General features: G+C 38.4%; 2 protein-coding genes across 4 annotated transcripts; both read right to left on the bottom strand.

Moving 5' to 3' along the window:
* Nucleotides 1-325: 325 nt before the first annotated feature.
* fybb (FYN binding protein b) lies at nucleotides 326-17019 on the bottom strand. Of its 3 annotated transcripts, XM_051412470.1 has the most exons (19): nucleotides 16817-17013; nucleotides 10569-11577; nucleotides 7471-7606; nucleotides 7270-7340; nucleotides 6863-6885; nucleotides 6605-6654; nucleotides 5234-5357; nucleotides 4710-4869; nucleotides 4458-4578; nucleotides 3812-3831; nucleotides 3580-3652; nucleotides 3318-3404; nucleotides 2772-2812; nucleotides 2158-2236; nucleotides 1928-2027; nucleotides 1504-1666; nucleotides 1344-1377; nucleotides 1218-1249; nucleotides 326-1115 (listed from the first exon to the last, which is right to left on the bottom strand). In XM_051412470.1, the coding sequence occupies exons 1-19, from the start codon at nucleotides 16817-16819 to the stop codon at nucleotides 1093-1095; spliced, it is 2349 nt and encodes a 782-aa protein (XP_051268430.1). In that variant the 5' UTR covers nucleotides 16820-17013; the 3' UTR covers nucleotides 326-1092. The 3 variants fall into 3 exon arrangements, 2 of the variants coding, with proteins under 2 accessions (XP_051268430.1, XP_051268432.1); XM_051412472.1 differs by lacking the exon at nucleotides 3318-3404 and having other exon boundaries at nucleotides 16817-17011; XR_007886233.1 differs by lacking the exons at nucleotides 326-1115; nucleotides 1218-1249; nucleotides 1344-1377; nucleotides 1504-1666 and having other exon boundaries at nucleotides 1958-2027; nucleotides 3301-3404; nucleotides 16817-17019.
* A 1792-nt stretch (nucleotides 17020-18811) lies between these two features.
* On the bottom strand, nucleotides 18812-25533 carry ccdc80l2 (coiled-coil domain containing 80 like 2). The gene is made up of 12 exons (XM_051412473.1): nucleotides 24916-25533; nucleotides 24743-24831; nucleotides 24457-24630; nucleotides 24171-24322; nucleotides 23010-23321; nucleotides 22581-22821; nucleotides 22294-22450; nucleotides 21293-21429; nucleotides 20716-20867; nucleotides 20388-20491; nucleotides 19846-19926; nucleotides 18812-19647 (listed from the first exon to the last, which is right to left on the bottom strand). Exons 1-12 carry the CDS (start codon nucleotides 25196-25198, stop codon nucleotides 19310-19312), a joined length of 2220 nt encoding a protein of 739 aa, XP_051268433.1. The 5' UTR covers nucleotides 25199-25533; the 3' UTR covers nucleotides 18812-19309.
* Between the last annotated feature and the right edge of the window lie 2088 nt (nucleotides 25534-27621).

Genomic DNA, 27621 nt, shown 5'->3' with positions numbered 1-27621 from the left:
TTAAGATAATTATACAAAAAGAAAGTTTCCCTTCTTCAAACGTCCTGTTTTGTAACATTGTGTAAATATTCACAATTAAGAAGCTGTTACTAGCAAATGTATTGTATTTTTGCTAACTCAATCAATTAATTGATAATGAAAATAGTTGCAGATTGTCTGTCTGTCTGTCTGTCTGTCTGTCTGTCTGTCTGTCTGTCTGGGCACACATGCATGCTGTGGGTGTGGCTTCCCTCCTGGCTCCCAGCTCTGCTCCTTGCACACCTGTTTGGAATCATCATCATCATCATCATCATCATCATCATCCTCACCATCTTCAAGCAGCAAGTTTTTGGAATAAACTTTCTTTAATTCACAATATCATTGTCTTGTATTTTGGTCGACTATTATATCCAATGTAACACTTTGTGTGCAGAGAAAAAAAAATCAACCACATTTGTTTTTTTCCACAATTGTATGTATGTCATAATTGTTTGTACAGTATTTTAGAGACACATTGGCACTAACAAAGTTATTTAGTCTACATGTTAAAGCTTGAGACGAAGACACTGGTTAGCTCTGATAAAATGTAATATACATATAGTATCATATCAGGGATATTAATTAAAAACAAAATAGCAAGTCATGTTTTCAACTCATAATTATTCTTGTAAAATTACATTACACAATAGAAGCAAACATGTAAAGACAGTGCTGTGGAGTTGCTAAAGGTGGTCCAAAACAGAAATATGCAAATACTGTTGTTCCAACAAATGTTTCCCACTTTTCCAAGATGGTGCAAGTAGCATTAAACAGTTTCTTTTTTTTTTTTTTTTTTTTTTTTTTTTGAAGAATCAAATGTAAAAAGATGACATTGTTCAAAATAATTAAAGCTAGCCTGATTCCAGATCTCTTAATCACATGCCCATTTTATTCAGAAATTCAAATTCTGACGAATAAATAATGAAGGGAAAATGAAATGAATTCAGTCTGATTATCAAGTTAACCAAAAGCAGCTCCCAATGCATATCATCAATAACCAGAATAAATAACATGGACAAGTGTAAAACAGTATAAAATGCTTCTTCACAGAGTGAATCCAGCGCAGGATGCTTCTCAATCGTTGTCATAGATGCAATCTGGAAAATATAATATTCCGTATTATACATGGTGTTTTAGATCGACTGATATAATTGATATATGTAATGATGAAGGATTAAGGGTTAACTGGACTAACATACCATCTCCAATATCATCATAGATGTCACCATCACTGGAAATGAAAATGAAAGGAAATGGTGAGTACAGGCATTATATTATATTATTTAGTCTCTGATTGTAACTGTGTGAGTGTTTGTGGTACTTACTCCGTAACAATGTAACTGGTCGAAACATAACCAACTGTAAAATACAGACAGACACGTTAGATGGGAATGATGGGTGGTCCAATTTTGTGTTGAGTAGAGTAGGGATAAAATAAATATATGCATGTATTGATTCATTCTGTTAATGGCAGCAGATACTGACTCTTGCCATCGTCGTTCCGACAGATCAGTTTGTTATCCACAGCTTTAACAATGACGTCAAGTTTTTCTCCTGCTTTGACTGGAAGCTCTTTCCCACTCCACTTCTTATTAGTGAGATTCGGCACTATGTTCACCTGGTACAGCACCTGTATCTCCCCTTCATACTAAAAGAGAGTGAAAATTACATAAATAGTTTGTTACTAAGCAAGCAGCATTAAGAAATCAAGTTTTAACTTTATATTGACCATGATTATACACAATATTCTAATGAATTAAAATAAGTAATACAGCAATATAATAAATACATTTTAAATGAGAGAGCAAAAGGTTTTTGTACTAAAGAGCTGTTTTTCAGCAGGTGTGACTGTTAACAGTAAGAAGACTGGATTGATGAACATTATTAAAGACATGATGGAAAAACAAACTTTAAACTTTTTCCTGAATTCCTTCTCCTCTTTCTCAAACTTCTTCTGCTTTTTTGGGTCCATCTCTTCAGTCTTGTTTTTGCCTTTCAGGGTTAAAAGGCTGGAGAGCAAAACCAACAAAAAATTGATAATATTTAGTTACTTTGGTTACTTATTTTTTTGTGAACCATCTCCTGACAGTTTGGGAATTATTGTAAGGATTTCTTATTCTAAAATTGATGTAACTGTACCTGCTGAGGGGAGGCAGGGGAGGTACATTTTGAGAGTCGACATCATCGTATATCTCCTCATCAATTGCTCCTGGCTGATCTGTGATAACATGTGGGAGAAGTCAGATGTTAAATTTTTAAGTTTTAGACACCAGGCATTAACACGCATTCGGAAAGAACACATTTTAATCAGAATACACATAATAAAAATCAGTTGTCAGCTCTAAAGAAGATAGAGGTGTGTTGCTAACACAAGTTAACATTAACAGATATAAATTTATAAATCACATCTTAAAACCCATTTAATAGCCACATTTTTATTTTATTCTATTTTATTGCTTTTGTATCTTTTATTCTTTTGTTTTTGCATCTATTTTTAAACAGCTATCACTTCCACTGTCCTTATCTGTCATGATCATTGTCTTCCCTCTATCTTGTTTATTCTTGTTCTTTATTTCTGTCTTTCCTTTGTGAACTATTTTAAAGGTACTATATAAATAAATCAAGTTAAAGATTAGCCACAATGGAAGTAGTAGATCTGTAGCAACCAAGGAAGGACAAATATTGAGAAATGAGTATCTTTTTTCATAAAATATCTATTCAAAACATGGCAGTATTGTCACAGTGAGTTATACCTGAATTCCCATCTGCAGTAAACTGGCTGGGTGGAGGCACTCTGGCACAACAAAAGAAAACGTATTCAAATGTTACATAATTTATATCATTACAATATCATCAATTAAAAGTGGGTTAATAGGATTCAAAGCATTCCAAATTAATAATCATATTCATGAATTACAATACAATATTTAAATTTGTATAATTGTTAAAACATGCTTTTGAGAGCATTAGCAGGTGATGCCTCAGTTTTCTGATTGGGTCAACATTCATACATCAGTTACAGACATGCAAATGACTCGAGAAGATTAGTAAAATCACAAATAATCAGCTGCACTGATTGTAATCAGAAACAACACTTAGATTTCAACTTGCAAATGAACATCATTCAGTGTTATTCAGTAAGAGGGGAAGGTTGATCTGATCTGGGGAGAGAATCAACATTCAACTTTATCAGAGAGGAAGTGTTTAGCTGTTAAAAGGGGAGTGATGGCTGAAAGATTAGGGATCAAAAACAGTGGACAGTGGATCTGTGATCAGTCTTACTACTGAGTGTATTTTACACTTTAGAGCTGGCAGGACGTCTGTTCCGGTCAAACATCCGCAGGAAGCTACGGGGCTTCGTAAGAGAAGAGCTGGAGTCCAAGGGACTAGAGAGCCAACCAAGGATGAAAAGACCTGCATTTCTTTTTCGGTTTCATTTTTGAATCTTTCCTGTCAATCTATCTTCATTTAACATTCATATTGAAAGACTTAAAGCATATTACACTGACATACTCATTCCCTATTTACCCTTTGCTTGAAAATAAATATACCAGTTCCCACCTGACTTCCAGGTTTGGATCAATAACATCATCATATATTTCTCCTCCGTCTCCTGGTAGCGGGGGTAAGACAACTGAAGAAAAAAAGCAAATACATAATGTAACTGTTGACATATTTCATTCTTAGTAAAACAACATGGGCATTAACTGAATGAAAAGACTGAATAGAACTAAATATAAAGCTAACTGAATATAAAGAAATTAATTATTATATTGTATAAATTTAAGCATACCTCCTGGTCCTTTGATTCCGCTGTAGAGAGAAAAAATTTACATCAATATTAAATAATTTAGTGAAATTTAATTTCTCAATATAGTTTGGAGACGTGATACATAAAGTAAACAGGGTCCAAAAGTATAACTCCCATTTGTTTTTAGACATGGGTTTCCTTTGTTTCCTGTTTATGTGCTAAGCTAAACTAACCAGCATGTTGCTGTGGCTTCATATTGAACCATATCGATCTGGTTATCTAAGTCAGTGTTTCTTAAATGGGGCCACTAGTACCCCAAGAGGTACTTTAGAGTACTGCAGGGGGTACATGACATTTAAAAATGTAAAAAATGTCAGTTGTGCATAATTTCTAAAATATTTATAAGTTAAATGAAAAAATCTAAATTAAATTTTAATAAACCACGTTTTATATATAGTTATATAGTTATAGTTATTATATACTACATATATATATTTCAATGCAATTATTAACTGCTGTGAAACTGTCAACTGCAGTAAAACCTACATTTTAAGGGCAACTTATCAAAAAGACGCAGTTCAATGAAACTACAATGCCGTCTTAGTGTTATTGGATGACACAAATGTTCATAATGCCATTAATCAACAAGGTCGAATATCATATATTATTATAATATTATTCTTGGTACCTGTTATCAGAAGGAGCCACATCGATGTCATCATATACCTCAAGGTCGTAAGCCTGCTGAGGTCGAGATTTCTTCAGAGTGTTAAAGTCAATTTCCACTGAAGTGGTCTTCACGTAACCAACTGTTAGAAACAAAGAGCAAGGAAGTGAAATATTGAGTTATTTTAATTTTCCCTAATTGGGATTCTGAGTATAATTTATTCCATGTTTTTAGCTAAAAGAAGACCAATGAGGCAAAATTATGTGAACCTACTGGATCCATCCTGCCCCCGTCCCAACCACTTCCCTTCTGGGTTGCCCATGACACGTATGATGTCCAGGCAGTCTCCCTGCTTCAGAGCAAGGTCGGTCTTACTGCCTTTGCAATCCACACGGGCGTTCCCTTGGTGGATGGTTTCCAGGGGCCCAACCAACTAACACACACAGCCGTGGACGAACACACACAAACAAAAACAACAAAAACAAATCATTTATGACATGGTTTTAACAGAAGAAGATATTTGTCCCAGAAGACATGAATGTAACTAAAAACAGGGGCAGACAAAGTGTCTTCATATGCAGGGCAGACCTTTGTGTGCATGTTCCTGTACATAACAGATAACAGATCTCAGAATAAGGAACGTGTTGTACATGTTGTTAAAGGAAGAGTTTGATACTATGGGAAAGTGGTATCAATTTTCTCATCGAACTGTCAACAAGCGTATTTCCCAGATGCTGAACTATCCCTTCAAAGTGTCGTATCAGGTTTTGATGATATTTCAAGTCTAGTTTACTCACTTTGAACTTCTTTCTGGCATCTTGTTCCTTCTTCTCACGTTCCTTCTGCTCCTTCCTCTCAGCCTCCAGTCGTTTTTTCTCCTCCTTCTCGTCTTTCTTTTCTTGTTTTTGTTCAGCCGCTTCCCTTTAGAGAGCGACAGTGTCAGACAGTTGGCAGCTGATAGTAAATTATAAGTTGTGAGAGATTTAATGGATAATCAAATGCATTTGCAAGATGTGGCTTACTCTGTGGCAGACTACCAGATGCTCCTAAGATGACTTATTTTTACAATTTAACAACTGGGCTGTGATTAAATACAAGTGCCTACACAAGCTTATAAATGTCCAGCTAATAATGGCATTTATCATAGTATTTATATCGGCTGCAATCTGCCATCCCTCCAGGATCCTGTACGTCTCTAGGACCCTGAGGCGTGCAGGCAAGATTGTGGCTGACCCCTCCCACCCCAGTCACAAACTCTTTGAACCTCTCCCCTCTGGCAGGAGGCTGCGGTCCATCAGGACCAAAACCTCTCACCACAAAAACAGTTTCTTTCCGTCTGCAGCTGGCCTCATAAACAAGGCCCAGATCCCCCACTGTCACTGACTCTTATACCCACCCTGTATATTTGCATTACATTAATGCACTCCCGTCTTCTGTACAGTTTTCTTATCTTTCTTATCTTTATTTATCTATATTTTTTAAAAAGTACTTTATTTGTATACTTTATTTACTTATTTTAAGTAAGTAAGTCATTAGCTACTTATACTATAATCCTTATTTTAATATAGTACTTGTATATTTTTGTGTGATTTATATATTTTTTTGTGTGATTGTATATTTTAAGCACCATTGCACCAAGACAAATTCCTCCTATGTGTAAAAACCTACCTGGCAATAAATCTCATTCTGATTCTGATTCTGATTTTAGCCTAAGCTTATCTGCAACACATCACTAGACAGGCTTATGTAAAATACAAACTATAATAGATAATATATATATAAATGACAAGAAAATATGCATAACTTTTATTCATTTAAAATGATCCCAGTGAGGACCCCTAACTGACTCCTTGAACAGACAAAGCTGCTAATAAAAGAAAGTTTATCTGCTTCTCTATTTTCATCAATAGAAAGGAGAGTGAACTACCTCTTGTAGTGTTATTAACGACCACCAGAGGGCAGTGTTAGCAAAGGTAGAAATGAACACAGCAGAACTGGGATTAAAACCAATGCTTCAGTGAGGGAGCAAAGTGTAGAAATTAATTGTTAAACGTGCTTACAACTAGTGAAGAGAACATTGTAAATGTAGTTCTTTTCAACTATAAATGTGAAGACAGGGTGAGCTGTAGCATAAACATGTAAAAGTTTAATGAAGTACATTCTCTCACCATCGTTCATCAAGATCCTCATACGTCTCTCCGTCATCGTCGCTTTCCTCCTGGGTCAGAGAAGACAGGAGTAAAAACAGCAGTAACAACTAGCTACTGGTTCAGTCAGTGAGCAGCACTGTGTTCACTTTGATTGCTTTGTACATGTACCTCTACTGTCTTTATGAACACACATGCATGTTTCTCTTCATCTGAGTGTGTATCTGCCTCTGTAAAAATCTGTATTTATGTAAGTGAAAGTAATTCAGGGTGTCTCACCTTTCCTCTCTGACTTGGGTGACCTAAAGAGAAACAATGAATCAACATTACAAAAGAGTTTGATCCTTTTGGAATAACTACAATCGTCATGATCTGACTCACACTTCAGCTCAGACTATTTTTAGTATTTTGGTAACAGTAACAGTTTATATTTTGAGTCGCATACAATGAGAGCCCCCTACCAACCCCCACCCAAAGAAGATAAAGAGTTGCTAACGATAAGACACTGCCAAAATAGACTGACTATTATAGTTCCTTTTATCTGTGTCGTCTAATTTCTAAACATAGGGCAAGGTTCAGCATCACGCAGTCCTATTCTGTCTTCCTGTGGTGCTAAAAACATAAATGGCTTGCAACATGGCAGTCTTGACGCATTGCATTTGATCAAATAGCAACCGATACTGTACCTGTGGATGGAGGCAGAGGAGGAGCGCTGCTGAATTCATCAACATCATCATAGAAGTCCTCTTGCTGTATCCTGAAAGGCAGAGTCAGGATTCAGCTTTCGTTAACTGGAGCAGCTTTACCCAGAGAACATATACAGTAGCAGCAGTATAAATCAATTGTGAGTGTGTTTGTGCCTGCGTGTGCCCGAATGTGTGACTTACATGGATCCAGGATGTCGTGGGGGCAGACTAGGAAGTGCAGGCGGAGGGGGTTGACTTGGGGGCGCATGGTTGCTATGGTTACTGGGGTGAGAGGCCAGAGGAGTTGGGATGATGGATTTTTTCAATGTGCCAGGACCTATAAGAGAAACACATAGTATTGAAATAGAAAATATAAGTGTCTTTACCAGTGGCCTTCAGTGACTATCTCACATACAGAACGTATAAGTACAGATAAATAGAAAGATCTCAGAAACATACTTAAATATACAAGCCCCCCTTCACTCAGACATCAGTTTTTCTTCTTGTTCCTACAGTTGGATGTTTAAGCTTCACTGTGCAGAATGATGTCTGTGCAGAGTTTGACACTAGAAGGATGTTTTCACACTCATCTGGTAAAAGTGGAAAGTTTCTCTGTGGTCATTAAAATTGGATTATAAAGGGCGGGGCCTACAGGTTTGATTTGTGACATTCTAAATAGTTTGGATGTCATTTCTGGTCCAGTATGCAACTTATAAAAGTGTGATGAAGAAACCAGTGCACACACACTAAGAATGGACTTTACAGGGAAGCAGGAGACATCTTTTGTCCATCAGGAAACATTTAGAAATAAACAAATTTTGGATATTCATAGATGCTGGAATTTCTACTGAGGTAGGAGGAGGAGAGGCCTTTTTAAGGATTTTAATGAGGAAAATGTCTTTGCTCAAATCAGACACACATTATTGTTCCAAGCAAACTATATGTGTAAATACATGTCTGGAGTAGGGTTGCATTGTTGCATAAGCTCATCATAGGTTGTGTAAGTGAAATTGCATTTATGCAAGTATAAACTAGTAAAAAATACTTAAGTTCAACTACCTTAAACTTATATTAAACCCTCAAACCTTACATGTGTTTCAAGGTTAAATAGGGAAAAAAAGGTTCCATTGTGCATAATGGGAATGGGAAAGCACATAACATGGAAACCAAACATTTGAGAAAGTTCATACAAACCGCAATAAATGTATATTCAAATAAAAGAGCAACAACATCACAACTGTTATTTCTGGTCTTCCAGTATTTGGCCTTGTTGTATTATGCATGTCAGCCAACAGTCAGCCTTCACCTCAGACTGGAAATCTGTTTAGATCAGGTACATGTCTAAAAACAGTGCGTCTAACTCGAAACTATCCCTGTTTGCTGGAACTTACTTCCCCATGTGGTGAACTCAGCTGTCAGAGCAGAGAGTGACGGGGGGAGGAGAAAGGAGAAACTGGACAGGGAACTTAGCTGGGGCAAATAGAGGAACCAAGAGTGTTTCTGTGACTTTGGTCTCTTATCTGAAGCTCTTAACAACTTTACAGCCACTTCTGTTTAACTTGCACTCATTTAATACAGAATGTACAAAATGCAAATTCAGATGCTGCATTAACTTATCTTAAAATGGTATAATGGAATAAATGGACTTTTAATGCTATCATGCACAAACATAAGTTGTCTGCATTGGTCAGATGACCCAAAGTAAACTGCAGGCTACACACTGTAACGACACTGAAACCACACTAACTTGTGAAGGCAGTCTTTTCACACTTCTGAAATACTTTCACAAAGCCTGTCCAAAGTAGCGTCACAAGTGATACAGAGGAAATGCACTCAAGACAACAAATAAAGAGGAACAACCTCTTTGTCAGACTATAACAAGATCTGCAAACTGTTTGCCACCCTCTGTCATTTGATCCTCTTGACAGCATGTGCCTGACATTGAGAGAGTGTTGATTATATCAGATGGTAGATATAAAATTACATCTTTTACACTGATTTCTTGTATTTGTTGCATATGATGCAGGGGATCAAAGAAATATTTTACAAAATAGAAAACAAAGGATGTAAATAAATGCAGCTTGATACTGTTGTGGAAGTATTCATGCCTGTGGGGCCACACACGTGTCCCGTCTGGACGCCAGAACTTCTCTCCCAAAACTTCCCCTTTCGGCCTCACTTTACGGGTTTTCATAGCAATTAAAGCCATTTGTTCAACACATTGCTTTCTTAATTGTTATGAGCTGTACATGAATGAGATTTATACTGAAAAAGCAATAAATGGTACACTTTGCATAATGTTTAATCAAAGTTATGGCATTTGATTATTTAGTAAGTTAGTTTGGCTTTAGTTAGATTTTACATATCCATTATTTTAGAAATACAGAGGTCATGACTTTAAAAATCCCCATGAAGTGCAACCCCACCCCCATAAGACATTTTTGTTTTTTGAATATTTATTCATTTGTTTACACATTTGTTTAGCTGTTAAATTGTATTTGTTTTGCTCCAAAATGAAAGTGAAAATGCTGTTAATATAATTCTGGTGGAGAAATACGGAGTCCCTTTATATCTTTTGACTGTAAAACAACATATTATGAGAATAAGCCTTCACGTTGTTACAACCCCTTAATTCCCAGTGAACCAAACAGAGGACATTCATTGTCCTCAGTGGCACATAGTCATCACAAATGACACATAAACAGCATCACTGCAAGTGTGTGACTTCAAATGTGTTGAAGTTCACTCCAGTTGTACCGTGACTTCTACAGTTTATAAATCAGTTAATTTTTTAGACTTAAAACTCAGACTCAGGCCCAGACTTTATCAATTCATGAAGCAATGGTTTCCATTAGAACTTTATAGTTTTATCACGTGAGCATCAACCCAGCAATATCAAAAGACTGTGAAATTAGAGTGAAATTAGTAGACAAATAAGCAAAGGGCCACCTTTAACAGAGCTTTTTATGGCCTGCAAAAAGTAAAACCGAGAACTGTCTGATGAATTTGAATGGAAAATGCTTGCTTGAGTTTATATGGGGGCCTAAAAGTATGATCACACATCTCTGAGACTGAGTATTAGAGTACGCTGTAACTATTCTGTCTGTGACTACACATTAAAATACAAGCAACTTTGTCATGCATTGCAACATACTAACAACTGATTTAATTTCTGTAAATAATTAAATATATTAACTTGATGGATTGGTGGTTAAATCATCTCATAATCAGTAGTTTTGTTCATATGTCTTTGGTATCACAATTAAACAAACAAAGCTGTCAATACAAATCCAACTTACCATCATCAGAGGCTTTAGCCCCTCTTTTAAAGTTCTCCAGGTTGACTTTGGGTGGTCGGTTGGGCTTGGCAGGAGCAGGGCCCAAAGCTAAACTGTTGGGGAGGGGGTTACGCTTGGGGCCTGAAGTGGAATCCCCGTTAATGCTGCTGGTCTGAGGAGAAGGCTTTGAGGGCTTCTTAATGCTAGGCTTTTTACTGGCTGGAGGTTTGAGAGGAGAGATGGAGTTAGTAGCAGTGATAGCCAGTTTGTTGGCTCCATCTGCGTTCACGTCACTGTCTGACTGCTCAGTCTTGTCCTTCTCCTTGTTGAATATATTCTGAGCAGTCTTGAAGTTGGGGGTCGGCTTAAAAGTAGAGTTTGCTGGAACTAAAGGTTTGTTCGCTGTTTCCGTGTTAGGTCCTGCCATCTCGTCATTTTGACGTAATTTTAATAAGCTGCTGCTCGGTTTTTGTTGTAAAGGGGGAAATTTGTGTGGTGTGGAGCCGGTTACACCCCCACCACTGTCTTCTTTCACCCAACTGGGCTTGGAGACGACTGCTGGAGGGGGTTTAGGAATGGCAGGTTTGGCGTCTGACATAGTGGCACTGAGGGGGGGCTTATGGAGAAGTGGCTTCGGTCCAGGGCCTTTAGTTTCAAGAGCTTGTGAAATTGTTGGTTTCAAGGGTAGGTGCTGTTTATTAGCAAGGAAATGTTTGCTATTGGTGCTTGTTTCATCTTGTGCGTTTCCAAACCTGCTAGCCAGGGCTTTAGTTTTGTTTTCATTTGCCTCTGTGTCACTTTTAGTTGATACAGTATTTTTCAGGAAATTGGGTTTAGGAGGCACATTTATCGCACTGCCAGAGAGGCTCTCCAAGACAGGTTTCTTGTTTTGTACGGGCGGCCCGGAGGAGAGGGTGGGGTGCAGGGGTGGTTTGATACGTCCAGCCGGTGGTGTGGAAGAAGTCTCGTCAGTGCTGGCCCCACTCGCTTGGAAGCGAGCCATGATGGCCTTCACATCAGATTTGTTTTGCTGGAAAGAATGGAAGAGGACCAGAAGGGGAGTTAATAACCAGGATAAGAAAACCAAAATTGAAAATGAAATTAGGATGTGCCATGCATGCTAGAGCATAAAATGACAACAGCAAACACAAGTCCCAAAACAGATACAGAAACTGCCGGACGAAAGCAAAAGGAATAAAAAGAAAACAAGAGGCACACTTCAATAGACTGACATAAAAATTCACATAGGAACAGAAAGTTGCAAGTTATGTGTCATACCACTTAACCTAACAAGATAACATAAACCAGGAGCTTCCCATGGTTGTGTTTCATCACTGAATTATCTCTGTGATAAGAGTACTCAAAGCACCATCGGCAACCAAAAGCAAAAGTCCTGTATTCTATCTAACAGAGCTGCCTTCATTTATCAAATTAAAAGCTCCATTCTGTGATATAGAAATTATTGTGAGTATTTGGGTAATGTAGCCTACAAAAATGAGAACTGGGCATCAAATTCATGTTACTACCTCATGTGAAATTAAAATGTACAAATGAAAAGCAAATGTGATATTTGAAAAGAGAAAAGGTAAAAGCAAATTATAATATGGTAATTATACAGTACTATAAAATAGATAAACTCAGGGCTGAAAACATTTACTACTGAGCAAACATATGTTAATTGCTGCAGGTAACGGGTATATAAAGGGCCTTATTACTTCTCAGACCACAGCTTGTATTGAGTTACTGGCTTATCATTAGTTAATTATATACCTGGTTCACATTCTCCAGTGTAGGTAAACAAAAGGAATGTTGTTGCAGTTTGATTGTTGATTAGTCTTATAAGTCTATAGTGAAAGGTCTGTGGTGTTGCTTTTGCTATGACATGAATGGATAAGCCATTTACACATCTGGAATCTGAAAGTGTGTCCAATGAGCGCCCAGGTGTGCAGAGTGGTCAGATGTTGGTAGGAGTTTGATCGAGTATCGTGTGGTTATGTCATAAAGGACTGGCAGAGCAGCAGACACACCTATTTTAATCAGTCTGGTTTGACTGAAGTCAGAGACACCACACCAGGAAGTGGAGATAAGAGCACAAGGACACACAGCCGCTGCTATTCCTGCAGCAGAGCAGTAAAAGTGATGGGAAATTGTACGACGGAAAGTACAAATGCACTATATTAAGCTGAATGGGAAGTATTATGAATGTCAGATCTAACATATGTTTCACACAGTAACACCCAACTTGAACATAGAAACAGTAAGTGTAAAAAAACACTTCCAGCAAGACATTTAGTTGCCAGTCGAAAAACAAAGCTACTGTGTGTTATTGTAACTTGATCTCAGTATGATGTTTGTGAGTGATGGAAAATACAAACTTATTGCTACAGTCTATAGTATCACATAAGGTCTCATCAGTGAGCTTTTTTAATCTGCACAAATAAACTGAATATGAAGAATACAGATTCTTGTCTCCTCCTGACACCTGTTTATACACTGTTAATTGTTTATGGTTAATACAGTATGTTTAAGAGAGAAGTTACTGTATAGAAGTTGTAGGAAAAACTGTTGTTTCGGTTAAATATTGAAAAAGATGATCAAACAATGTTTTTTCATAACGTTAACCAGGTGCTTTTTGTCGCCTAAACATAACTATGGAAAATTTGGAATCATACTTCTGTTGACACAAGCAGATATTGTTGGGAAAACAATGTCCAGTTTGAACTTTTTGGAGCTTTGCCAATTCTTCTGAACTTCTTAAACCAGTTCCACGGACTTGTCCGTCATCCAAGATATGGCTACAACCACTTCTTCAGTTTGAGCCTCTCAGCCTTATATGGGCATTAAAGCAACACTAAGATCTGGTATGCAATTGGATGCCCGCAGAGTGCAATACCACTGTCAAAAATACTGACATCTCTACTTTTTGTTATGAATATATTACGTAGTCCAAAAACTAGGAATCAACAACTATGCCAAACATCAAGCAAGTGCAACAATGCAAAATGTAGCAACAGGAAGAAGGCCAGCTCTCTGTCAGTTTGCAGCCTTTTATTTCAGAAGCTGCTAATGACTAAAAGCCAGTCCAAAATGTATTCCTGTCTGGCAGGTTCGTGCTTGGTCACTCTCTTTACTATTCTTAGCTTCCTTCAGCTTCCTCTTAGGTCTCTTTGCCTCTGCCATTAGCTATGTCCATAGAAATTGCTGAGATTGGATATATTGCCTGCTCGCCCCGGCTTAGTGTTATATAATAATGATAATATATTTAACGATATATATACAAAATTCCCTACCACTAGATGTCGCACCAAAGCACCAGCATCTCAGAACAAAACAAATCCGCTACAGTCCACTACAATGACAAAACCAGTAATTATACCTCACTGATAATCATAAAACGCACACAGCTAAAACTCACCGAAACCATCTTTGTCTTTCCACTGTTCAAAATAACCGCTTAATTCAGTAAATAGGCTACAAATGCTGCAACATAATCCTTGGGGTTAAATGCACCTGCTAAAGTATGTCCACTAAAAATCCTTTATTTTGCCACTGACAGGCTCGGATTGTTATTCATCATGGAAATAATCCCTAGAAATAGACGTTTTTGTTAATGTTGTTAAAGATTCTTTCTTTTTCTTTTACCAGAAACAGCAGATCATATGTATCCATCTCACTCGTGACGAGACTCTATTGACAAAGGCTCACAGATTATAACACACGTAACATCTTAACTTAATTCAAACTGGACAGGAACAAAATAAAAATCACCTAAACCGTCTTTGTTAGTCTTTTCACTGTTCCAACAACCACCAACTCAGGTTTGGTCAAAAGGAAAATTTAATTCACAAAGGTAAATAAGAAAACAAACAGCCATTTCAGTCAAAGCCAACAGTTTCATACGGAAGAACTCACAGGTACATATTGCTGGGACGGCTGTATAAAAAATGAACAGAGCACACACAGACAGAGTGTGTGTTCTCCACTGAGGACGCCATCACTCCACTTTATTTTACATGGCAAATACTTGTTTGCTGCTGCATTAATGTTCTAAATCACCAGCAATTCTTATTTGTCCTCTGTGGGAGACATGATACCTTTAGGCCTTTATTTCAAACACCATGCATTCAGACTATTTGAGTCTTAATGTCGTGTGAAGAGGACATCCTGGGTTTTCTAGTGATGTGACACACGGGGTGATGGCCAACAAAGCACATTTTGTCTTTTCAAAAAGGCAGGAATTACAGCAAACACATAAGTGAGATAAGTGATCAAATTTATGAACATATATTGTTTCTGTTCTCAAGGATGTTTTTTTTTTTATGAGAGTCTTAACTTTATATATTGTATATACTTTCAAAATACACGTTTTAACCCATGACCTTCGTGGGGAACAGTGGGACTTGCTTCTTGTCATTTTCAACCATTTTCCATACTTCAAGAAACGGAAAACTTAAGTGAGGCAGAAAAGATTCTGTGTGTGGGCATGATCAGCCTATATCCAGTGTTTAGATGTACAAATAAGTGCACCATCCTGCATTTCTTTGATATAACTGCCGCAGGAGACCACCAGGACCAAAGGAGAAGTTGCAATACTTTTTGCGGAAAAATTTGACCTACCATTAAAATAATATTATTTTAACCTTTAATGCAACCTGGGGTCCTACAGGGGTCCTACAGGGGTTCTACGGGTTCATCAGGAATCTTTTAATTTCATTATTGTTTCATTGACAAGAAGTCTGCACACAGAGAATTTATGAGAATGGCTATTCTGTTCATAGGTTTCACAGTCTTCATTGCCAGCAGTATAGACAGCTATAGAAAAACTAAATCTTATGAGACGGGGATTCCTGAGACTACATCTTTTCAAATATGGGTCCGCAGGAACCACTGCTTTAATGTAACGCAGAAGCTATTATAGCATGCTGGACATATGAACAGACAGTGGAGAAGTGGATAACGTTAGTTACAATTTGAATTCATTGTATCCGTCATACATTCACTGAAAACATACACTAAGTGTCAAGCTATCCACCGCTGCTCGCTTCATTGAGACTTCCAACTTCTACTTTTTACCAACCACTTTTCAAGCCAACTGAGGTTCCGTATTTGGAAGGTGTCGTAGGGTGGAGAGGGACTTTAATGTTGCCAGTAACATCTTGCAGTGGTGGCATAATTGAAGTGTGTTAACATGAAGGCTGACATGTTGCTGAATATGAAATAAGGTTGAAAGAAACAGTGAAAAGTTTCCTTATTATGCTTCTCTTTCTCAAACCGCAGTAAAAATTACCCAATATGTTCTGTACCAGACAAATACTGCTTCTCTAAATGTTTCTGTAGTTGCAATTCTGTAAAAACCTACAAATCCTGCCTATACGAGAAACATCTCTCAGAATAACGCAACATAACTCTCAAGTTTAATTATCACTGATCTAAAAAAGTTTAAACAAAAATCCAACATATAACCTTCATGAGAGTAGGATTTATTGCAGGATTGTTTTATTAGACTGCATCAGTTTCAGCTAGGTGTATCTAATAAACTGGCAAATGACTGCACATTCTGTACAGTACAGGTTATATGGACTACCCCATTACTTAATTAATTATTTTAGTACGGTGTTACTCCTATTATGTGGAAATGGATGAAGAGAGGTGAGAACCACATCCTTGACCACAGACACTTCCACTGCTGGATGACTAGGTTTCTAGTTAGTGCAATAAAAATAAAAATACTGCTCTGTGCCGTCATTAAGCACAAGTACATTTCAAGTCCGATATGCTGCTGAGAAGAGAATGAAAAATGAGGTCTTTTGGTCAAAGCAAAGAGGAAACATTATTTCTATTTCCAGTGTGATGAAAAGTGGAGGCTAAAATCTTGCTCAATCTAGCTGACACAAACCAAAAAAACCCAAATGGTGACTTCTCGTGCTTTTACATAATATGTGTAAAGAAATAACACGAAATGCCTTGAACGTCAAAAATAAAATGAAATCAAAATAAGCTCATGGGTCTTAAACCATACATTAGAATAACTGAAAGCACTTTGTAGCATGCAAGAGTACAATTTAAATTTAACAGTGTTTCCCCTCTATTCATACATGCAATAACTTTCTCTGACAAATGGCAATGTCAAATCCATGTGTACAAGAAAGAATGACAACTGACTACAAGGTTTTCCAATAGCAGTTGACTTACAGAAAATCTTGGCACTCCAGAGTAATTCTGAAATCTACAAAGTGATTTTCAAAATTTGACAGTTAAGTCGTACTCACCATATTGAGAACAACACTCCCAGGCACCTCTGCTATGTCCGAGGGGTTGGTGTATAAAGTGGTGGAGAGTGTGTTTGTTCAGTGTATCTGTGTGAGTTTCTGTTGCTGTCGAAGAGAGAAAGGTACTGAGAGATAGTGAATGACAAAGAGTGTGACAGAGCATTGAGTGTGTGAGAGTGTGTTTCTGTGTGGGGGATGTATACTCTAGTTCTGTCGGTGACATGAGCAAACTGCTTGACTACTTCCTCTCTTAGTAGTGTGTGTTTTGTGTGAGCGTGAGCCTCACCGCTTCTGTTATCTGTGTGTTTTCATCTCATGGATTTGCCTATCCCTGGCAAACTCCCAGCATTTCCCCCTCTGTTCTTCTGTTCTCAACAGCTGATGCACACTCATGCTGTGGCAGATCAACAGACAAACCACGGTGAGGCTAGTTCCTTAGCAACCATATCAAACGCTGTAAACATTATAAATGTGACAATAATTTGCAACAACCTTAGTAGTATTCATCCTGTGGTGGTCAGACTTGGCAAGCTTTGGTTCAGTGTCAGCATTCAGAATTAGAAAGGAAAGGACTCTCACTCTGTTTGTCTCATTTAGGCTGATTTAGGATGCTGCTATCACTTTGGCTACATACATAACACCAGGCTGTTGTGATCTCAATGAATAAAGATAAAAGCAGACAATAGTAGGGTGTCAACAGGTGCTTTCTGTGAGAAAGTTGACTAGCTCAACCTCAGAGGATCTAAAGAGAGCTGAGCAGCCCCCCTAGTGGATGGCATGGTTGTCCTAGTGTGTCATCTTGGCATAATTCAACTAATTGTGTAAAAGTCAGCCAAGAAAGAATGGTAGAGTGTACTTCCTATTGATTATCACAGGTATTTTGTTTTTCATTGCTGAAGTGATATTTTTTTAGTTTTTTACTCTGTGTGAAAGATGGATATAGAACGGATTATTTTGTTGAAAAAATTTGAAACTTTAGTTTTCTTTTTAATAACCCTGTAACCTTAAACATCCCTTGTACCTTTAAATTGTTTATTCTCATTGTTTAAGTACAGTTTCTTTTAAAAACATATACATATCATATCACATTCAAAACAAAAATGCTTTACAATTTGTGGATACTGACACTGAACCAAAGCAGAGGATGAATATTCACTTTGCTAAATTCAATTTTTACATTTTCTTTTACTCTCTGTGTACTCTACTGGTCCTCCACACATTATTATTGTTATCTGTGTGAGCTACGCAACCTCAAGTCTGTTGCTTCAATTGGTATCAGTAGCAGCAACATACTTTTCAATATATCTTTACCCCAATTTACAAATGACTGATGTTAATTTACAGACAAATTCACATTTTCCTACCACAGCATTTTACAAGATATTAAAAAAGTATAAAAATATGTAGATTTGTTTTACTTCCCTCTTTCTTACTGTAAGATGCTGCTAAACTTGCAGAAACTAAAATCCACATTTATACATGTGTGATGTTCGTTGATCACTTTCACAGATACATTTCCCCTGAAATGAGTCTGAGTATCTTCTCATCTTGATGATTTTACTAAAGCATTGCTGTAGGATATTTCCAGTGCTGACATGTCATGACTGTTCACTGTTCTCTTTACTGGCTCTGATCTGAAGATGTATAAATATGGAGCTAAATTGCTCGTATAATATAGTATGTGTTTTTTTTTTTTTACTGAATGCTGTCTATATGAAATAAATCTTTCTCCTTAACATAAAATTATATTTTGGTGTTTGTTTTTATTGCATTTGATGACTTTTCATGTATTCTAACTGTAGCAACTGTAGAAAAGGGACTACAGAAGATCTTTTAAGGGCACACTGATATCATTAAACAACTGACTGAGTTAAATTAAGCTTTTTTAAAGAACTGTTAAGATAAAAAAAATGTCCAGCATCAATAACACTTTGTTTTACTGACCCTAAGGCGTCTGAAAACAGCTGCTCTTTAAAAAAAACTGTTAAAAGCACATTGGTTCCCTTCAAATATACTTTCAGTTTCAGAATTACATTTCAACAAAGGAACTTTCCATTTGTATACTTTACACAGTGAATGTGTTTGATTAAGATTGGACAGAAGTGATGCCAAAAAGCACAACCTGCTCGGCCTTGAACGGACCTAATCAGCAAATAATAACAAAGCAGCAACTTTGCTTTAAAAAAACAGTGGAAGGACACACATCTGCTTTCATTAAGACTTTCATATATGAAACCATTCTGATTTTTTTGCTCTGCTTTTCAAATTTATTTGATTTATTTATACTTAAAATATCCAGCTTATTTTTGTGGTGTCCAGAAGATGCAACATCACCTATTTAGAAAGTGTAAACTGAATCCTGTGAGTTCTGAAGATGAGTTTTTGTTTATTAGTTTGTTTATGTGAAATCCATGAGTTCATGTATTTGCTCTGCCATCTCAAGGATTTAGGTAGCTCTTCCTCATTGCCCTGCATCTTCTTCCTCCCTTCTTCTCATGATTCTTCTGACCGGTGATACGAGTACATCTCCTCCACCCCGCCTTCATCATAGCTGCGATAATGCCCCTCCTCGCTGCCTCCTCTCCCTGTGTCCTCAGGGCAGTAGATCCCCAGTCTCCTCTGCAGCTTCTCTTCCTGGAGGCGGGGCTCCATGGAGTCCACCAGGTCGTAGATGCTATCCAGAGACCACATGGGTGATGGGAACCACGCCTTGACATCGCCATCCTTCCCCACAACCAGCATGCTGAAATAGTCCTTACTGATCTTTAGCTGTTCTCTCAGGTTGTTGACCGTGTCACGGGATAAAGGCTCAACTTCACTCTGACTACGACCTTGAAGAGGAACAACAAAATACAATCAAAATTGATGGGAAAAAAACACCTAGAAATCCTGAAAAACACAGTTAAACCTTGGGTTTAATAATGTTGGATGTCTCCACATTAATATGCACAACACCGGCAATATATTCCAAGTTCCTGTTTCCATTACCATCCCATGCACCTGGAGCTCTCCACGTGACTGTGACTCACCATTAAGGGGAAATAGCTCAACAGTTCCTGATGCTTTGTCTCCAACTCCAGTCAGCTTCAACATGGCAAAATGGCGAATGCCTAAGGAAAGATCCAAAAGCACTTATTAAGTAAATATGATCAGTGTCCGATCACATGGTACTAAGAATAATGTATTGCAGCACAAATAATGCAATACATTTATGTACATGTATGACCTGTTTTTATTGTTATTATGTAATAGCATGGAACACATTTCAAATTGGTCAGGCCTATCAGCTCCGCAGTATGACAGAGAAGGGATATAGGCGCTATATGGCAACCATAGACTGTGTAATTTAAAATATATTAAAAATAATTTTACATGATTGATCTTTAAAAGTAGGTAGGGCTCTGGCCCTACCCTTATGTAATACTAAGGCAGAGACAGTTTTGAAACGTATCTCCCAGCCCTGAAGGTCAGAAGGGAAACCTAACCTGTTAAATTTCCATATTGCATCAAAAACTACAGAGCAGACATACGGTGTATTGTTCAGTGTATGTAAGTGTGGTGTGTCACTGACCGAGGTGACACTCCTGTCCACTGAGAGCAGAGAGCTGCTGTTGGAAGGAGTAGTCGTCCTTGGAGGGAGCAGAGATGAGCAGCAGTCTCCTCTTAGACATGAACCTAAACAGCCATAAAATGGTGAGAAAGTAAGTTTGAATGTTGACATATGAGTCAGCCAAACTTAGTCATTATGAGTTGAGACACATTTTGTGTGATAATATTTACAAATAAATAAAATCTAAACTTACCATTAATATTATTATTACTACTAATAGCCAACAGTTGTCTCTACATGGTATTAGGTAATAATACACAAAATACTGCACTGGATTACAGTACGCTACCTGAGCAGAGAATCCTCAGCTCCAGGCTGTTGCTTGTATTTGGAGCAGACCGGAGGACTCTTCCTTTCCTTCTCCTTTTCTGAGCGCCTTGAGGGAAAGTTGTCGATGTACTCAAACAGAGCAGGACTTGGTGGAGGAGCCTCAAAGACCCTCTGGGGGAAAGGTAAAAGCCAGTTAGGCTAACTAACCAAAGAAAACCCCACAGACAACCAAGTCTAGTGTAATAGACAGTATACAGTGGATTTACGTGACCTTTACAGGAATACAGAACATTGTAAAAACACAGTTAGATTTTAAAATTGGGGATCTATTGATTAATTTGTAAATCTCTCACTAAATTATGCAGGATTCTTTTAGATTTCCATAAATAAATGAAAGCATGGCACTAGCTTTGTCATACAAGGTTGAAGGAAAAGTTCCCTGCACAGGTTGAAAAAAACTTGGTTGACTAGGTTAACACTGTTGCCATCACTCTGAGCATCTGTAAAGTAGACAACTTCATGTGAACATGAGTAAGAGTGGTGCTGAAAGCATGAACGCTTATCAAAACCAAATAAAGCAGCAGAGACTGTCTTACAGTGGGCTTGGTGTCATAGTCTGAGACGGTCATGGAAAAAAGGTCTGAGGACGACAGGCCGAGTTCAGCTCTCAGCAGAGAGATCAGGCCTGAGTGTGAGAAATGTTCTGATTGGTCGCTGAGTGGAAGCTCTGACTCTGAAACACACACAAGAAATATATTCATAAATGTGTTTAAATAGATGTAGGGGGAGCAGATAAAATAACAGTGACACCTTTCAGTGTAATGCAACCTCCCACAACCACAACAGCATTTACTATGACTCAAAACGTTGAATCAACACCTCTGCACAATGTTTGAACAGTATAACCTTCAGGGAGAGTATTTATGGCAGGTCTTTGGTGCTGAGTTTCCAATACACTTGCTTTATGACCTGACATTCCCATCAACTGCAGCTGTAGTTTGTGTTTACCGCTGATTAGCAAATGTTAAAATGGCTATCACACAAAACTAAGCCATGTTATCATTTAGCCTAAAGCCCCACTGTGGTTTTAGTGCCTAAGTACAACCTCACAGAGAGCCGCTAGCATGGCTGTCAACTCTCAGTCTTGTTTTCCATTGAAACGGCTGCTGTTCAGCTTCTGCCTCTCAAGTCTTGGACGTATCCACAGCATAAAAACACAACACAGGACATGTTGTGTAAGAAATGTTGTCACAATTACAGAGCAGTTTGCAGTAGAAGTGTTTTTTAAAATAGTAATAGAAAAGAATACGCCCACCAGTTTGATCCTTGTCACAACAGTTACGGTCTGTTGTACTTCACAGTGCATTAAACCTCTGCTGCTGTAATGATGGAAGTACCATATTTGCCTTTTGTCACGCTTTAGTAACAAAATACAATGTGTTCCTCTTTTTGGTTCAGAATGTTAAAATAGTAGTCCTTCATATTTAAAAAAAAATCAGATTAACCCTGGAGAGAACCTATTGTTTTAGATGCAAATATTCAAACATACAAATATAAATACATTATAAACACACAGAAAGGTACAAAGTCTCCCTACCGAGCTGGTGGTGTTGTAGCGTGAGTGTGGCATCACTTCCTTCACCCACAATGGTTGCCACGGAGATCTTCCTGATAGCAAGGTCACAGTGTTGCTTCTCGTTCTCCTCTCTCTGCTGGATGTACAGTGTTGCGTCTATGCTGGGTGTTGAGATCAGCTAGTACCAGGACAATACACACATAAACAGATACATATATAGTCAGTCCAAATGGATGATAGGAAGGAGTCCAATAAATGCCACTCTAAGAATAACAGATAGGGCAAAAAAAGGTGGACAAAGTTCTCACCATTAACCTTCTTGTCCCCTTTAAACTGTCCAAAAACTCCTTCAGGGCTGTTTTATCCTTCTCACTGGCCTCTCTGTTGGACTTTTTCCCTCTTCCTTTCCCTTTCTTCCCTTTTTTCCCTTTACCCTTTTTCTTGGAGCTCTGTTTTTCCTGGTTATCCTCCTTTATATTCTCCTCTTTTTTATCTTCACTCTTTTTTCCTCCGTGTCTTTTCTTTCCTTCGTCCACAGTGGAGCCAGGCCTGCAATAGAACAGAAAAAGATGACTTTGATGTTGATCCAGCACTAAGACTGGTGTAAGGCGTGAGGAGGCCCAACATACCAGATGGGAACACAAAATCTTAACAGGGTTTAAGTGAAATAAATCAAACATCGACACTCTTATGTCTACTGCGTTTGGAAGAACTGACAAAAAATATGAAGCCAGCACCTGTCTTTCTTCACTTCTTCACTGCTCTTTGACACAGGTGGAAGGCCGTGCACTTTTTTCTGTCCATTACCACCACTGCTCGAGTCGTTTCCCCTTGTGGAGCTCACATTTGGCGCCTTACGGATAACGAACCTCGACCGCCCACTCAGTATATCCTGGACTTTACTCTTCAGGGCAGCTTTTTTGTCCAGGGGAGGTTTTCTTTGTACTGCCACAACAGAAGTCACATTCCCTCGCCTCTGAGGGCTCAGTACCATTTTCTTCTTCATCTTTTTCCTTTTCACCTTCACCTTCTTTTTAGTGGTTTTACACCTGAATAAAAAAAAAACATCAAACAGCATTTTGTCCATAACTTTAGCCAAAATTACATGGCAAATTCCAAGCATAATGCACGGTCGCCTGGATGACACACATTAACATCTTCCATCAGTTATTTCTTGATTGCTTTTGCCCAACTCAGATTAATGGTTAAAATGTTGGAGGCTGATGCAGGAGCAAGATTGCATACTTTTTAATATTAATAGGGTGTTTCACAGATTGCAAAGCCTTATGTGACTCATTTGTGCTATACTGGCCAGCATAAATAACAAGACCAAATGTCTACAGCCACGCCACGTGTGCTAAATGCTAACATGCTCACAATGACAATATTAACATGCCTAGTAGGTGTAATGTTTACAAGGTTTACCATCTTAGTTTAGCATGCTAACATTTGCTAATTAACACAAAACCCAAAGTAGAGCTGAGGCCAATGAGAATGTAATTTGTAATATTAGACAAATTGGTGAGGATCGCTAAAGTGTAATAATGAATGTGTGCACCAAATTTCACAGCAATCCATTCATTAATTGTTGAGAGATTTCATTCAAAATCCTAAATGTTATTTCTGGTTGGACTGACCAACCAACCACCAGCATTGCCACCCATAGACCTATGCTGCAAGCGTGGCTAAAAATGGCTTATCTTGACATGTAATTTACACCCAATAATACACTCATAGCAATGCACAATGCAGATAATCAGTCAAATGTTCATCATTTTGCACAGTTTTGCTCACTTTTTTCATATTCTTTTTACAAAAAGCACCACTTTAATTCTAATTTAGACTGAATGACCTTTCCTTCCTAGATTACAGTGAATGACACAGTCATATAGTAGAACCTCAGGTTTGATCCTTTCCTGGTCATCTTCTCCAGCTTCCTCATGGGGAAATTATCAATGAGCTCCAAAATCGCCTCCACGCGTACCGGATAAGGGAAGCGCTCGCTGACCCGAAGGTTCTTCTTCAGAACCAACATCGTGAACCCTTGCTCCTGAAACAATTGGTGTAGTATAATAACTGCAAGTCAAGTGGGTATACCCACAAGGAGAAACAGACAATCTTAAATTAAAAGAATTTAAATAGGCTGTAACTTGTGTATATCTTGTTGGTAGATTAACTGGTTACCTGGCTGGTCAGCTCCAGGTAGTGCAGAAGGTTGGTTACAGTGTCGGGGTCTAGGCTCTCTACTGTAGCTTCTCCTTGGAAAGTTGTTTTCTGGATTCGACCTTCCATCATGGCGTTCTGGATGATGGTGATGATGAATGTATCTCTCTCTGCTAGACGGCAGTTCAGCCCTTGCTGAGAGAGATAGAAAGGAAACTCGTGTGAGTGAAATTCCTAATAGTTTTCCAGATTAAATGAAACACTTCTCGTTCTAAATCAATATGGTATATATTTGTCAATACTGTACCTGCTCCATGTCCTCCAGTTGCTTCTCCATCATATGAAGGTAGTGATCATTGTGTGATGGTGCTGTTATCACCCACAGTCGCTTTTTACCTGGAGGGAAGAAGGGTGGTGTAGGTGCTGTAAGTAGGTAGACAGTCAAATAGACACATCAGCTGATCATTTCATTTGTCTTGCCTGCAAAGTCAGCCAGGAAATCCTGCTCCGGTGTCAGGCTTGACAATGACCCTCCAATTCCTCTGTTGTCTCCATGTTCTCCGTCTTCGTCCAACCCCAACCCCTGCTCAAATCCAGGAGGGAGGTCTGAATAGTCTCCCCAGTCCCTTACATTAGGGTCCAGCTGATCCTTGGGCTTGCTTCGACTGGTGCCAGGCCAGGCGGTAAGCAACCTTGGGTAGCTGAGGCTCCACAGGGCAGCAAACAAGAGCAGAGGCCAGTGTGAGTTGCAGAAATGAAACATCCTTACTGACACAGCTGAGTTGTTGGTTTGTTGATCAGCTGCAACTGGTTAGCAGCTCACAAATCCTCCTCTGGATCTATGCAGTGCTGTGTTCACCACTCTTAGGCAGCAGCGTTGCATGGATTCAGCAGCTGTTTAAAAAGTAATTTGAGAGTTAAATGCTCTTGATCGTCAGTCACAAAACTCCAAACTGAGATATCTCCATACTTTGAATCCAGATTCAAAACCCCATTAAAGGCTCAAGCATTCCGTATCCTTGTGGACAAAATCTGACATGAATCTCAAAAAGGACAGCAAAGACTATACTGATGTTATCCCCTCTCGCCAGCAGAGAGAGAGACTTACTGGGGAGACTTCCCTCTCCTTGCACACACACACACACACACACACACACACACACACACAGAGAGAGAGAGAGAGAGAGTGAGAGTCCTGGTTCACATTATACCCCAGGCTTGTTAACAGGAAACTCCTGGAATTTTCTGTGACTTCAAAGCACTTTCTTGCAAAAAAATGTCTTTGTTTCTCTCTCTCTATCTCTCTCTCCCTCCCTTTCTCTTTCTCACACACATTCTCTCTCACACACATTCTCTATGTGTGTGTGTGTGTGGCTAACAAAGTATGATATATACATGGATGCCAGTGCACCTACACGTGCATTCATACACACATGCAAAAACACACACATTGTTGCATGACATTTGTAGCATTGTAGGGCGGAGTGAGGGCAACCACCCGCGTGTCTTTGATCAAGGGACTAAATCCCTACCTGCCTCAGGGGTGCTGCTGTGAAACTGATCCTGACCTCTGACCTCCCTGCAGAATGACTCAAGTGAAGAGACAATATCTCTGTGATGTTCCGCAAAATATCCAATTACTTGCATTATTACACCGGGTGAAGGATGACTGTATTTGACAGTTTTACATTTTAAAATGTCACTATTCATCTGAGACTGGCACTGACTCGAGTGATATTAATCACAAACTGTTGCAGGCTGCCTCATAAATGTTGGGGGAAAAAAACTAAGAAAAGCGGGTAAAAAGAAATTCAGTGTTGACAGAATAAGGGAATGAAAGTGTGAGGTTAGAGGTAGAGCAGTTGAGCTCAAAACCATTTGTTCGACAGGAGTTAAAGCTTTTAAATGAAGTGGCAACAACCATAAATAACCCGGACAGGATAACAGACGCTACAATCTAGAAAAGTTCACACCAGTTCAGAGTTGTGAAGTGGAGGCAAATGTGCCCACAGGCGAGTAAATCTTGAAGACTTTCTGCACGTAAAAAGGTATTAATCCCTCCCAATACTGCCCACTTACTAATTCTGTGAAATGTTCAAGACGCAGGGCTTCATAGGTCTGCAAAAGATATATATATATATAAACATAAATGAATGATATATCATATGTTTATTGTATTTCAAATTCTTCAAATTAATTCTACTTTAGCCAAAATTACATGGCAAATTCCAAGCATAATGCACGGTCGCCTGGATGACACACATTAACATCTTCCATCAGTTATTTCTTGATTGCTTTTGCCCAACTCAGATTAATGGTTAAAATGGTGGAGGCTGATGCAGGAGCAAGATTGCATACTTTTTAATATTAATAGGGTGTTTCACAGATTGCAAAGCCTTATGTGACTCATTTGTGCTATACTGGCCAGCATAAATAACAAGACCAAATGTCTACAGCCACGCCACGTGTGCTAAATGCTAACATGCTCACAATGACAATATTAACGTGCCTAGTAGGTGTAATGTTTACAAGGTTTACCATCTTAGTTTAGCATGCTAACATTTGCTAATTAGTCATATAGTAGAACCTCAGGTTTTATCCTTTTCTGGTCATCTTCTCCAGCTTCCTCATGGGGAAATTATCAATGAGCTCCAAAATCGCTGCAGAATGACTCAAGTGAAGAGACAATATCTCTGTGATGTTCCGCAAAATATCCAATTATTTGCATTATTACACCGGGTGAAGGATGACTGTATTTGACAGTTTTACATTTTAAAATGTCACTATTCATCTGAGACTGGCACTGACTCGAGTGATATTAATCACAAACTGTTGCAGGCTGCCTCATAAATGTTGGGGGGAAAAAACTAAGAAAAGCGGGTAAAAAGAAATTCAGTGTTGACAGAATAAGGGAATGAAAGTGTGAGGTTAGATTGTAGATTGTACCGTAACGGTACAATCATCTTAGAGCACAAACATCATGCAAAACCCAAAAGACATATAAAGTTGACAGCAGCGTTCATTGAGAATCAGATTACTGAGGTCTAATCAAATTCATATGGGGATGGGATTGATTCATGAGCCTATTGTTTACTCCTTTTTTGTTTAAGCCCAGCGTCAGTCACTATAAATCCAAATTTTGATGGCCTTTGATGTACAAAAATCATTGCCATTTCCCGGCCATAG

This window comes from Dicentrarchus labrax, unplaced genomic scaffold (genome assembly GCF_905237075.1).
Source record: "Dicentrarchus labrax unplaced genomic scaffold, dlabrax2021, whole genome shotgun sequence".
In the NCBI taxonomy this organism is placed as follows: Eukaryota; Metazoa; Chordata; class Actinopteri; family Moronidae; genus Dicentrarchus; species Dicentrarchus labrax.
Note: the sequence above shows the minus strand (reverse complement) of the source record. Positions and strands in the feature narration are given on the sequence as shown.

Coding starts and splice junctions, on each gene's coding strand:
- fybb (XM_051412470.1), bottom strand. Junction 7,341..7,470: donor CCACGACATCCTGGATCCAT/GTAAGTCACACA, acceptor TCTGCCTTTCAG/GATACAGCAAGAGGACTTCT. Junction 2,813..3,317: donor CGTCCTGCCAGCTCTAAAGT/GTAAAATACACT, acceptor TTGTTGTGCCAG/AGTGCCTCCACCCAGCCAGT.
- ccdc80l2 (XM_051412473.1), bottom strand. CDS start 25,198: ATGTTTCATTTCTGCAACTCACACTGGCCTCTGCTCTTGTTTGCTGCC. Junction 21,430..22,293: donor GCTACAACACCACCAGCTCG/GTAGGGAGACTT, acceptor TGTGTGTTTCAG/AGTCAGAGCTTCCACTCAGC. Junction 20,868..21,292: donor ACTATGACACCAAGCCCACT/GTAAGACAGTCT, acceptor CCTTTCCCCCAG/AGGGTCTTTGAGGCTCCTCC.